The following is a 12364-nucleotide window of genomic DNA, read 5'->3' as shown; positions in this document are numbered from 1 at the left end:
CACACACACACACACACACACACACACACACACACACACACACACACACACACACACACACACACACACACACACACACACACACACACACACACACACACACACACACACACACACACACACACACACACACACACACACACACACACACACACACACACACACACATAATATTTCGGTAATCATTATTGGAAGAAAGATAAAGTCATGCAAAAAAGTAAGATATTTTGTAAGACAAAAAATATTGTAATAATGTAACTCGTTATCAAAAGTAAAGTATATTTAGCGCGCATTAATTATAATTGATCAATTAATAAACTGTAATGAGGAGTCAGTAAATTAGCTAGAAAATTAGATTGAAAGAGTAGCGCTATGATGTAATGAGCGCGCTGACCGTAATTAACGACGTTCTCGCATCTGAGAGGTGTCAAGAAGAGGTGAAGGACCCGACTCTCATGAAGTATGGCTCTCGAAGAGAGATGTGATCGGTACCCGATGCTCGATCACAAAACGTAATTTCAACAAAGATGATTACGAATCCGTGGAGCTGACGAATTTGAGATGAAGCTCGCGCAACAATGGCCGAATTCAGTCGAGCGTTATTCGAACCGGCCAAGGTCGAGTCTTATGGAGACGTCATAATCAAGCGACCCTACCGCCGACATGAAAAAGGGCCCAAGGGCGGGCGTATGCCCCGGGCCATAGGTCGCCTGTAGCGCGGCGGTATATGCGAGCTGCAGTGAAATGAGTTTAATGAAAACAGTATTGTACTCGATCATTAATCATAGCAAGTCCCTGATAGCAACCATCTACAACCACCGACTCTCTATCTATCCTCCTTTCCCCTGCCAAAATATGCCTCTTTTTCTCTCTTTCTTTTCTCGTCGCTCTCCCTTGCCATCCTTTCTCGAATCTTTCATCCCTCTCTGCCTACGCTCTGGTCACTTTTTCATTCGACGATATGATATATCGTTGTTGAGTGGTGTGTTACACTGAGCTGCACGGAGTTATGAATACAAAATTCAATCTTTCCTAGTATCTCAAAATCAAACTAACATGAGACAAAAACGAGCATTTCACTATATACTATTAAAAATGTTATGTATTTTTTAAAACATCTTTTTTTCATATTATTAATAGATATTGTAGCTTATTGCACAGTACAGATGTAATTTTTTCTCTTAATGTACGTCTCTTCTAATATTTAAGCTTGCAAGGCTAATTTGTGTAATATTTAACAAAACGTGAGAAATTCTTTGTAGACTTCAAAAATTTTTGCATCCTAAAGGTGATCCTAAAATATTTTTGAAGAGTCACGAACGCGTATAGCCGTGTGCCTTATTTTGGGCCCACAACGTCATCTCTTTCGACTCTCGAAGGAAACGTCGGTCCCGCTTGACGACGCAACCCTCGATGCGACAATGGAGGTCCTGTCAGCGATACGGACTTGCATGGCTGGCATAGCTCTCAATTAACGTTTACGAACTGTTACGACTGTCTGCCCCGATCAACCGCCTTACAAGGACCAGAGGATAGAAAGCATAATTCAAATCACCTTGATCGCCGCGAGTAAATACGAATTCAATATGGTATCGCGGTCGCTGGAGATATGGTGCGAGTCACGCTACCTCGAATAGTATGTAACTTGCGACACGTTTCATATTTTGTGACTTGTTCTGGATTTATCTTGACGATTAAAGTATCTTAAATAAAAATTTTAATGTTTAAAAATACTTCTTTTAGTAACAAATAAATATTTAAACAAAATTTCATAGAAAAAAAATATATAATATTTTACTAGGTTTACTAGGTCATAAAAATGTAATAAGAAAATATCAATAACGGCGACAACACAAAAAGTCGCTTTGTAGTAAGTTAGAAAAAAAAATATATAAATTACTCCGGAAGTTATTAGATGTTAAAAACACGATAAATATCCTAGATCATTGATATCATCGCACAAGCGCCATTTTGCTACGAAATTCCAGCCGACGGAAACAATCGGGACAAGAGAAGGAAGCCAAACCCACTTCGGCTGGCCGGGCGCGTTTTCAATTTCCAGGACCATCAATACGTCCCTTGGAATACCCCTCCCAGAGTGCTCCAATCTCTCTGGCTCGCGAAGTCCCCTCTCACTTTATACGCTGTCTCTCCTTCTCTCACCAGAAACGCCTCATGGATCGACATCGTTCTTTCTCTTTCTCTCTCTCGTTCTTTTTGGCCCCGTCTCTCTTCCGCTCTGATAGGTTCGTCGATGGCGCCCCTCGTACCGAGGGGGATGTTGCGTACATCTATCATTTTACCAGACCCCGCCGGCTTCACGGATACATTGCAGGAACAAATGAACGCTAGCCATTTTGATGGTTTTATGAATATACTCTGCGAGCATGGAGGACGGGGCGAGAGGATCTGTTGTTTTCGTCAAGATCCTTCTTCTACATCGCATGGGTCGATCCTCTTCTCATCGCATTTCTCCCGGAGAGCCGTCTTTCTCGGGCTCCTGGCACCGAAACGGAGTCGCCCTAATGGAGCCCGTCGCCTAGAAGAACTCACTTCATTTGAATCGTGTCGATGAATTAAAAATTCATGTCAGTCACGACAGCTCGAGAAAGCGATCTCCTACTATTCGGGAATAAGGTGCCTTGTAGCGATTCATCTTGCGCGATACGCATCCGCGTTGAAACAACTCGAACGAAGCAAGCGACTCTGTAAGCGGAAATTGATCGGGCTTTGTATCGTGTTTATTGCAGGCGTCTTCACTCAATAATTACGAATCATCACAGACTGATGAAATGCACAACGATACATGTATCAAGAGCGAATGTCGATCAAGATATCAAATAAAGTATTTATACAGGAATATCAATATAACTTTTTTTGTTGTTGCTTTGCTAAATGTAATCGACTCATCTTGTATTTTTTTAAATTAATATCGATAATATTTTTGCATAGATAGATCAATCAAGAACTACGTACGTAGAAAAAACAGACATAGGATATACGGGAAGGGAACCATGACCACGTCTGTCAAGCATGGAAAAATTTGTTGTCTTCGCGACGAATGCTTTCCATCCTGAATCGCTTGATCAAACTTCCTCTTTCCTACTTTCTAGACTGACGTTCCTCTAAACGCCTCCATAATTCATTCCCGTTTCGCAGCGAGACGGAGTCGCTCTAATGGAGCCTGTCGCCGCGACGTGCACCGATCATTTAAATCTTGGCTCTGGATTAAAAATTTCTGCCAGTCACGGCGGCTTGAGATAATTGTACAACAGAAACATGCAACGTGCTTTACAGCAATTCACTTGCCTAGCTTCTTCCTAGTGACATCAACGTCGTTCTCAAATGGTACGACATGTTGACAAATATTCTACGTAGCAAGATCATTTATAGTGTTTTCATTGTATTATTCACTTTAAAGCTGATGATTATAAATCTTCCTACAGCTGTGTCTCACATATAATTTCAATTATTTATATCCATTAAAAACAAAGATCAAAAACAATGTATTGACATAGATATTATATCAGCTGTAACATTCAAAATTGAACTTGTCAGAATTTCATCAACTTTAAATTTAGAAAAAGAAGTATAATACATGATTTAAGAGAATATACGTGGTCAAATTTTCTCTTCTGACAGCGCATTGCCGATTTTGAATCATTGCCTGCCTTTACTTAAAACAATTCTGTGGTCAGACATTGGAACAATGCTTGTCAATAATCTGTCGCATTGCAAGATAGAGAGGGAGAAGACGAGAGACTGGACTCTTCTTTGTTCTCAACTGTTCGCGGATCGCGTCTCGGATCGATGTGTCGGCTTTCGATCGGGATCGAGGGTCTTCCCCGTGTTATTGGGCTCTTGAAGGCGGCGGCGAGCCCTCACAAAGATAGAACCCGCTGGAACAATGCGATCTTCGCGGAGGAAGAGGCCGATGGAGACGAAGCAGCGCATAGCGACGCCGGGAAAGAAATAAAGAAAGAAGAAACGCTGAGACTACTGAAGGTCGTGAGAAGAAGAGAGAAGCGAAGAAGCGAATGAAGAGAGGACGAGACAGAGAGGGAGACGAAGAACGTCGAGAAGTCTGATGGGCTACCCGCCCAGAACGTCGATGCACCGTCATTGTCGGTGACCATCGTATGGATGAGATCTCGTAGGCTCGAATCTGCCGGATACTTAAACGCACCTCATGTCCATCCACCAAAATGCTGCGAGCGAAGAAAAATCATCAATATCGAAAAACTTATCTTGTACGGAGAGAATTAACTGAGATCCAGTCAAAGAGCTAAGAGCTCTTATATTTTTATAGCTCTTATATTTCTACTAAAGAGCTTCTTATATTTTTCATAGATTCAGATTATATTCATGATTGAAAAGTTAAAATAAATTTATTTATAGGTGATATTCAAGATTCAGAATTAAAAGACTCGTTGCTTTTAAAATAATAACAAAAGAAATTATTAGAGAATAATAGTACAAGAAAATAAATTGTACAATTGTTTTTATCTATTGTTATCTATCTGTTAAGCACAATATTTTGTTTGATTTATTTTCATTTATATATTATTCTAAATATTTTAATAACAGAGATTTGATCAATTCTCCAGATATAAAATAGAGGAAAGGATTATCATTTTTTCCGATAGTACCGAAACAAGTGCAACATAATTCATGATCTTTATCTTCATTAATAAAATATTAACCAATATTTTTCACAAATAAAAAAAATATTTATAAATAAAAAAAAAGTAATTGCAACATTTCTGTCGTTGTATAAAAATACACACGTCGGAGATAGATATAATACACCGTGAGACAAAACTACCTTAATTCAGATATGCATATACTAGAGAAAGACAAGATCGATGGTCGATATGAACAGGGCTTAGAATATCGGTTGAGATCATCCGCGTGGGATGATTCCTAATCTCTCTTTGGGTCTACCGAACAGAGCCGCTATGTATTTGAAGTGGCTTAGTGTCTCTTATCGATCAGAGATTGATCATTCACGAGCGATTACGCGCGAACGCAGAAGCCATGCGCTAAAGAGCCGACATAAGAGATTTTTTTTAATACAATTTTTCGAAAAAAATTAAATTCACAAAAGATTCACGATATGTTGATATTTCAAAACGGATGAGCATTTCCTAAATAAGCTTTATGCGGCATAAATCCGATGAAGTAGATGACAAGGAGATTGCCATTCGAACATCAAATTCAAATGCTCCAAAATCCACTATTAATCAAATTCCAGTATTAATCGAGCTAGTAGTGTCACATTTGTTCAATGTGTCATCATTTATTCATCTATTTTACGAATTGATATGAATCTATCTAGACAAGTATTTTATTGATGTTTATATTCTCATTGTCGATTAGCTAATATTCTTGTTGAAATGTCAAAATATATGTTCCTTAAATCTACTACCAAACTGATTTTTAATGATACTCAAGAAAGAAAATAAAAACTATAAATAATAATCTTGAAATGTTGTCCAACATGTGCATAAATGCCCGGAAGCCAAATCTGGAAGTCTTTTTCTTCTGAAGTGTCACAGGGAATGTTGCTTCCTATTCGCACAATCCAATTGGTCGATGATTACCGAGAGGCAGAACGCAAAATGCGCGACGTCGCAAGGCATTCTTTAACATACAGATGCACGTCTGGAGCTTTCTATCTCTGATAATCGTCCGGGCGACACACAGGAAGACATCAATGGGCCCGTTGGCATATGGAGAAACGAACGTTAAATTGAGTCCAAGGAAGCAAACGCTTCCTTCTAACATGCGTGAAAGCAGAAAGCGACGCATTCTCGAGAGACAATCACTTGTTAAACATTGACTGGGAACCCGAAACGATTCGAAATCGTGTATGTTTTCGATAAATAAATATGGCATAATATGCTAATTGGAAGGAAAAAAATAAAAGCTTTTTCGTACCTTTTGATAAGTGGCATTAATAGCTTCTAAAGCTTTCAGCTTCTCAATTTCATCTGCTGATTCTTTTTCAGATGTAGATGGCTTTTTGGTAGGCGCCGTAGCCGGTTCTACCAGGGTAAATCCCAGGTCTACATCCTGCTTCCAAAGAACCTCAATCAGATCCATATCCTGAAATCGAGGATGCATATGATTATTGTATAAGATCAGCTATGTCCATATTTATTTACTTCATTTTTTCCCCTTTTTTTCAATGTGAATATAATATAATTTATTATTTTCAATATAATATAATTTAATTTATTATTTTATTTTAATCCAATGCGTAATTCTTTAAAATAAAATGTAATTGTAATAAATTTTCACCTCTCCATTATCTAGTTACATGAAATAAAATACATGCGGGTTTCACTTTAAATGCAAATGAATGTGAGTATACGGGTGGAAATTTCTTTCGTTTTTATACTTAATTCTTTGGTATTCTTATCCTTATCTCAGAAATAATACTAAATCTATATTTATAATTATCGATTTTTATTTGATTATGCCAAAGAAATTAATATGAACAATTATTTCTGTTTATATTTGGTTATAATAGGCATTTTAACACAATTCTTTCAAGTATATATACATGTATAAAATTTTTACCAGATGCACATTTGATTAAAAAGAGTAGATAAAAAAACATAAAATGCATATATATTATTTAACAGGTAAATACATAATACATAATAAATAATTGAAGACTTTTGCAAGAAGGTCATGATAATCAATTTTAAAATTAATTTTACTTATTAACACGCGTGTCCATTAATTTTACGATGCACTCCTGATTAGCGTTTACGATTACAATTTTGCGCGAAGTAATCATAATATCGCTACCATCCTTCTAAAAGTCGCACGATTAATATTCCGATGCTTCCACAACGAAACGCCCTGCGCACGCGGCGCTTTCGTTTATGTTTATTTTACATAAGTTAATAACATCTGGCCTCGATCGCCGTTCAGGCCCAGTCTCGATCTCCGAGATTCATTTTTGTTGCGTCTCGGATGTCCCTCGCAGGGAGTCCCATCGACGAGTGTGTACAAAAGTGCATGATTAATGATGGTCGAGTATCGATGCATCTCGAAATGGAGGAGATCGAAGAAAGGACCCGGGAGAAGGGACCAATCACATGACGGGGCACAATCCTCGGGGCAGCTGCCCCGTGGGTTTTAATCGAGCCAATTTCGCCGAGTTCGTACTTTGAGCCTCGTTAACCAATCTACGGATTTTCCTCGCCAATCTAAAACCCTCTCCGAACTCGAGACACTACATGAAATGATTAACATGTTCAGAGAGAAGCCGATCTATGTACCAGTTTGTATAAGTACCGTGGGAAAATCGTTGACTTAAAAAATATCGATCATATTACCTTTAGCAATATCTATAACGAGGATGCAATGTTTCTATGTATTAATTATTTTAGGAAAAATAAACACATTTCATACAATAAAAAGTAACTTTTCATATAAAATACAATAATATATGTTTATAATATATAATTATAGACGATATAATATCAATATGAATTAATATTAATTTAATATGCTTTAATTGTTTATTTTTATTTTTTTAAGATATCCTTATTATATCTCCATAACGGGAATTTTAAATCTTGAATGTAAAGCAATTATTAAAAATTTGAATTGCAATTTAATATGAACAAGAATTACATCTTTATTGAAAATGTATTAGTATTACCTTTCGCACTCTTTTTGCTTATTCATTGTTTCCCCATTTATCGATAAACCGGCGCGGATGCGTAACGCTTGCTCGAACCGCCATGTTTACGGATTAAGTGACTAGCGGGACATACGCGAGTTCTTCGTCTTTGGCAGGCTTTTTCCGAGGTACTTCCGCGTCAATTATTCGCGAACGCGTATTTAGGGCTCAAGTATTTCTATTGTATTCACCACTCGTTACACGGTACTTCATGGGCGTTCTCACATGGTACTATACCGCGAATATGCCGATACTTGAAACTGTAGCAATAGCTTTCGCTTCGTCAGCAACGTGCATGTGGGCTAAAACGACTCGATTCTTCGTCGAAGCATCGGCGAGACAGGAAACTACGCTTTATTCATACGACAAGCATATAAGTACGACATGTACATCTCGAGGAAGAAGCCGCGACTTTCATAACGCGACTCTTCTCAAAAACGTTACGTTAAAGGACAAGACTCTTCGCGTAATATCTGAATAGACAATTGAATCAGGAAGTGATTAAATTTAATTTTTTCACGTTGAACAAGCATAGCAACTCGATCGCGATCTGTTTAATGTCCCAGAATAGTCTCTTCATTATTCAAAATCATTTTTTCCCATTTTCTTTTATTCTTGACGAAGGGATAATGTGTCCCGAGAAATCAAGATACGTATATCAAAAAGACATTTTTTAAGGATTATTAAAAAGACAGTACATAAATAATAATATATTCTTCGCCAGTAGGAGTCTTTCAATTCATTATAAAATTATTGTGTACAAATAGCTTGCACTAAAAATTATACAAAATTAATTTTAAAACAATTTCAATTTCGATGAAATATGAATAATAATTTTTAACATCTCTAATGTCTAAATTCCAAGGTAACACCACACTCATATAGGGTCACCAGCAGTTACAATGAAATCAATCAAAGCCAAAGTCAACTACAACTGTCAACTAACGATCAAGATTCTGTCAACTGTCAACCAGTATTGCGCTATCACTAACAAATGAATTAGTACTATCTGCTAGTACTGGATCAGTAATTGTCAATATTGCGCCAGTACCTGAATTCTAGTAATCAGTAATGGCCCAACATTGAGCTAAACGATTATAAAATCCTAAATATATAGCTTTATATATCTATATTATATTTTATATATCTATATTTTATAACTGTGGAAAACATTAAGACAAAATGTAACTTTAATAAATATTTATGTGAATAGTTAAACATTTGTTTATAGTAAATATTAACTCAATAAAAAATGATTGTTTAATCAAATTAATAGTTCTTCTATCAAATAAGTACATAAAAATCTTTATATTTAGCAAATATTTAGTTGGTTCACTATTCAAACAAATGATTTATTAAAATTTATATTTTATTTCAATGTATAGAAAAACGCAAATATAATATAAATCTTTATGCGTATATCGATACGTAAGTATACTAAAAATACGATTTTGCTGAAGCATCTACAAATTTAGTTAGACATAGATCTGAAAACAATTTTGTTGGACTACTAAAATAATTATGTAAAATACTTGAATTAGCTGATATTTGAATATTAAAACTTTTTGCAATATTGTTCATCATGCTTTCTATATTTTGATGGTCCAGTCAAATTATTTTCAGATCTATATTTAGCTAAATTTTTAGATTCTACTTCAGCAAAATCATTCTTTCTATTGTATACAATAACCGTTATTTATCACTCGCAAACGCCAAGTGAGAAAGTAGTGATTTTCTCGATCACGAAATATCATCTTCCATCCAATCCTCCATTACCACGCCCGTTCCTAATTAATCAGCGAGTATGTTTGTGGACGTGCCCCAGTCGGGCAAAGACAAAGGGGCCGCGGCGCCATTAATCTCTCGGTATCGTTATCGGTGATCGCGAATTTGCGCGCGGCCGCCGACTGCCGCACCGCGGAGGGATGTAACGGATATGATTCCGTGCGGCGCGCTCTCGCGCGGGCGTAGCTTCGTAAATTACTTCGCTGACCGTGTAATTCGATGCGGCGAGAATTGAGAAAGGGGAGACCGGTGATGGTCAATGGGAGGCAAAGGGAGAGACACGGCGTGGGTGTGCGTATGACGTCGGCCATGTTGAAGAGACACAGCGGGATATCCGCCGCGCCCACAGTTGGGCTCCGCGGCGCGACGTCAAGAGTTACCTCTCGCTCGGCCCACGTTTTATACAGCGCAGCGCCGTGCTGCGATGCACGATGCACGATGCACGATGCACGCCATGAGGCAGGATGCACACTCAAGTCCGATATATCGACGCCCTCAATTTCTATTCGATTTACATTGGCAGGTTGGGACCGAAGTCCTGAAAAAAGACTCGCGCCCGCGACTGTCCGATCAAAATGATCTCCGACGACGGTCGGCTATTGTAGTCAGCCTCATGTTCCTCTGCGGGCGAAAAATTTATATTCAATTCATATATGTATTCAAAATGAAAAGAGCTATGATGAGCTGATGATATATAGTATGAAGGAATAATTGTCACGTATCTTTCATGATCTTACATGGGTAAAAACAATTCGAAAATTTAAATCGCTGTGTCAAAAACAAATTTGCTGAATTTACTTAAATATTTAATTAAATACAGATTTTTGTTGAGCCATTAAAATAATTATGTAAAAAATTTCAAATATGACGAGCTGCAAAAAATATTACATTTTAAATTGATAATTATTTTGATAGTTCAATAAAATTATTTTCAAATCTGTAATTAGTTAAATTTTTAGAAACCTCAGTAAAATCGTTCTTTGCATGTAAAAATAGAATATATCATTCGATCAAAAATGATTATCTTAAAATTCTGAGGGTACAAACGGGTGCCAGTAAGACGATTTGATCAGAGAAATCTGGTGAGAGCAACCCGGCACAAAACGATAATGCAAAGGCAGAAGATATATCTAAGGATCAGTAATTACATGAGGTGGGCTCGTAATGGTCGACCACCGTTTATCTAGCATCTCTCCGATTGAATCGGATATGTCGCGGATAGGTTTCGCGAAACAGCGATGGCGAAACGGCTTCGATACACCGAGCACCAAACGTATCTCCGTGAGTTATCTCGCAAAAAGCGATTGTTTTTGTGTCTAGCCATAACAGGTACAACGCTCCCGTTATTTCCGCGATTCTCATTGTAAAGATGAATCTTTACTTAGTTATCGTTGCACGTATCGAGTAATTACGGCCGGGCATCGATACGTTCAACTCTCTGTAACTGTAAATATAATTACAGCTCGCAAAGTCCAAAAAGATCAAGTTCAACTTTTTGTTTTCAACTTCGAGCGAATAATAAATAGAGCTTGACAATGTTTTGCAGTGATTGTATTGAGTCGGAACAAGCGTTTGTAGCGTTACAAACTTCAAAATTCAAGTAGCTATAACTTAAAAATGAACAAAATTTAAATTGTAAAAAAAAGATTGTAACATTCAAAATTTTTACTTTTGAAAAATATCTTTCGAGTTTTTGCGAGTTTAATAATTTTTATGTATAGAATATTACGAGATAAACAAAATGAGACATTTTCTTCTCACTTTATGGACCTGTTATGTATAAAAAAAAAACTTATGAAAATTTTCGATTTTTTAATATAAAAACTTAAAGTTTTCCCTATAAAATCATTTTTTAAATACGTAAAATTTGTTTTTGTTACTGAATTATTCTGAATTAAATAAAAAGAGCATTTTAATTTTGATTGCTTTTAGCTTCGTTAAAAATCATCGTATCGCAATTAAAAAAAAAAACAGATTCTTAAAACTGAAACTTTACTCTATTCAATGATATTTGCCAAATAATTGCCAAATTGTTTTAAAAACATGTAGATATTTATAATATAAAGTAGCGCTACGTTCATTTTGATCCAATGTTACTTCAGAAATCATCGCAATTAAAGTAAAAGTTGTCAAAATAAAGATAATTACACATATTCGAAAATATGATCTAATGTAATATTGAGCTAATTGTCGTAAAAAATATGATCGTTTTTAATTATTGCATGATATGAGATGATTTCTGAGGTAATATTGAATCAGAATGAACATTCATAGCGCTACTTTATATTAAATATCTATATGTTTTTAAAACAATTTTCGCCGAATTGGCATAATAGAGAGACACAATAATCTATATCTTCGTAGACGATTCTTGACAGTGTTTTCTTCGTCAAGCAAAATCACTATCGTCGAAACATGACTATGCAGCTTTCTAGTTTTCGTGCAAGTCGATGCACTTGTCCTAATTCACAGTTTCTCTCCTAAACTGTTCAAGTAATTCGTATTGGCGTTGTTGTTTTTTTATTTATTTTTCAATTATCTATTTTTCAATTTAGAATTCACCCTATATTTTTTCTTATTTTTGCTATTTTACCATTAAGGAGCTCCTCCTATTTTTTATTCATTTTTCTATTTAAACTGTTCTTCTCTATTTAAATGCTTCTTGTATCATTACAATATTATATGATTATTGGAAAAGAGTATATATGGATTAATTATAATTATTTACTCAAAAACTGTGTAACTTTCAACTAAAAAAAATCTCGGTTGATTATTTAATAAAAAGATGATCGAGAATGATAATACTATTAATTCTTCTCCGTACACACACACACACACACACACACACACACACACACACACACACACACACGACAC

At 36.2% G+C, this 12364-nt stretch overlaps 1 protein-coding gene across 1 annotated transcript in view; it reads right to left on the bottom strand.

The window, feature by feature from the left end:
• Window positions 1-12364, bottom strand: part of LOC105618259 (segmentation protein cap'n'collar) — a 115169-nt gene that overhangs the window by 69447 nt on the left and 33358 nt on the right. The window contains exons 2-3 of the mRNA XM_012199802.1: window positions 5941-6108; window positions 3310-3370 (exon numbers count right to left, since the gene is read on the bottom strand). Coding sequence (XP_012055192.1) covers window positions 3310-3370; window positions 5941-6108 — 229 coding nt within the window. The remainder of the gene's footprint in view (window positions 1-3309; window positions 3371-5940; window positions 6109-12364) is intronic.

Source organism: Atta cephalotes (genome assembly GCF_000143395.1).
Source record: "Atta cephalotes unplaced genomic scaffold scaffold00001, whole genome shotgun sequence".
NCBI classification, from domain to species: Eukaryota; Metazoa; Arthropoda; class Insecta; order Hymenoptera; family Formicidae; genus Atta; species Atta cephalotes.
The sequence above is the reverse complement of the archived record's forward strand: the minus strand, read 5'-3'. Positions and strand labels throughout refer to the sequence as shown.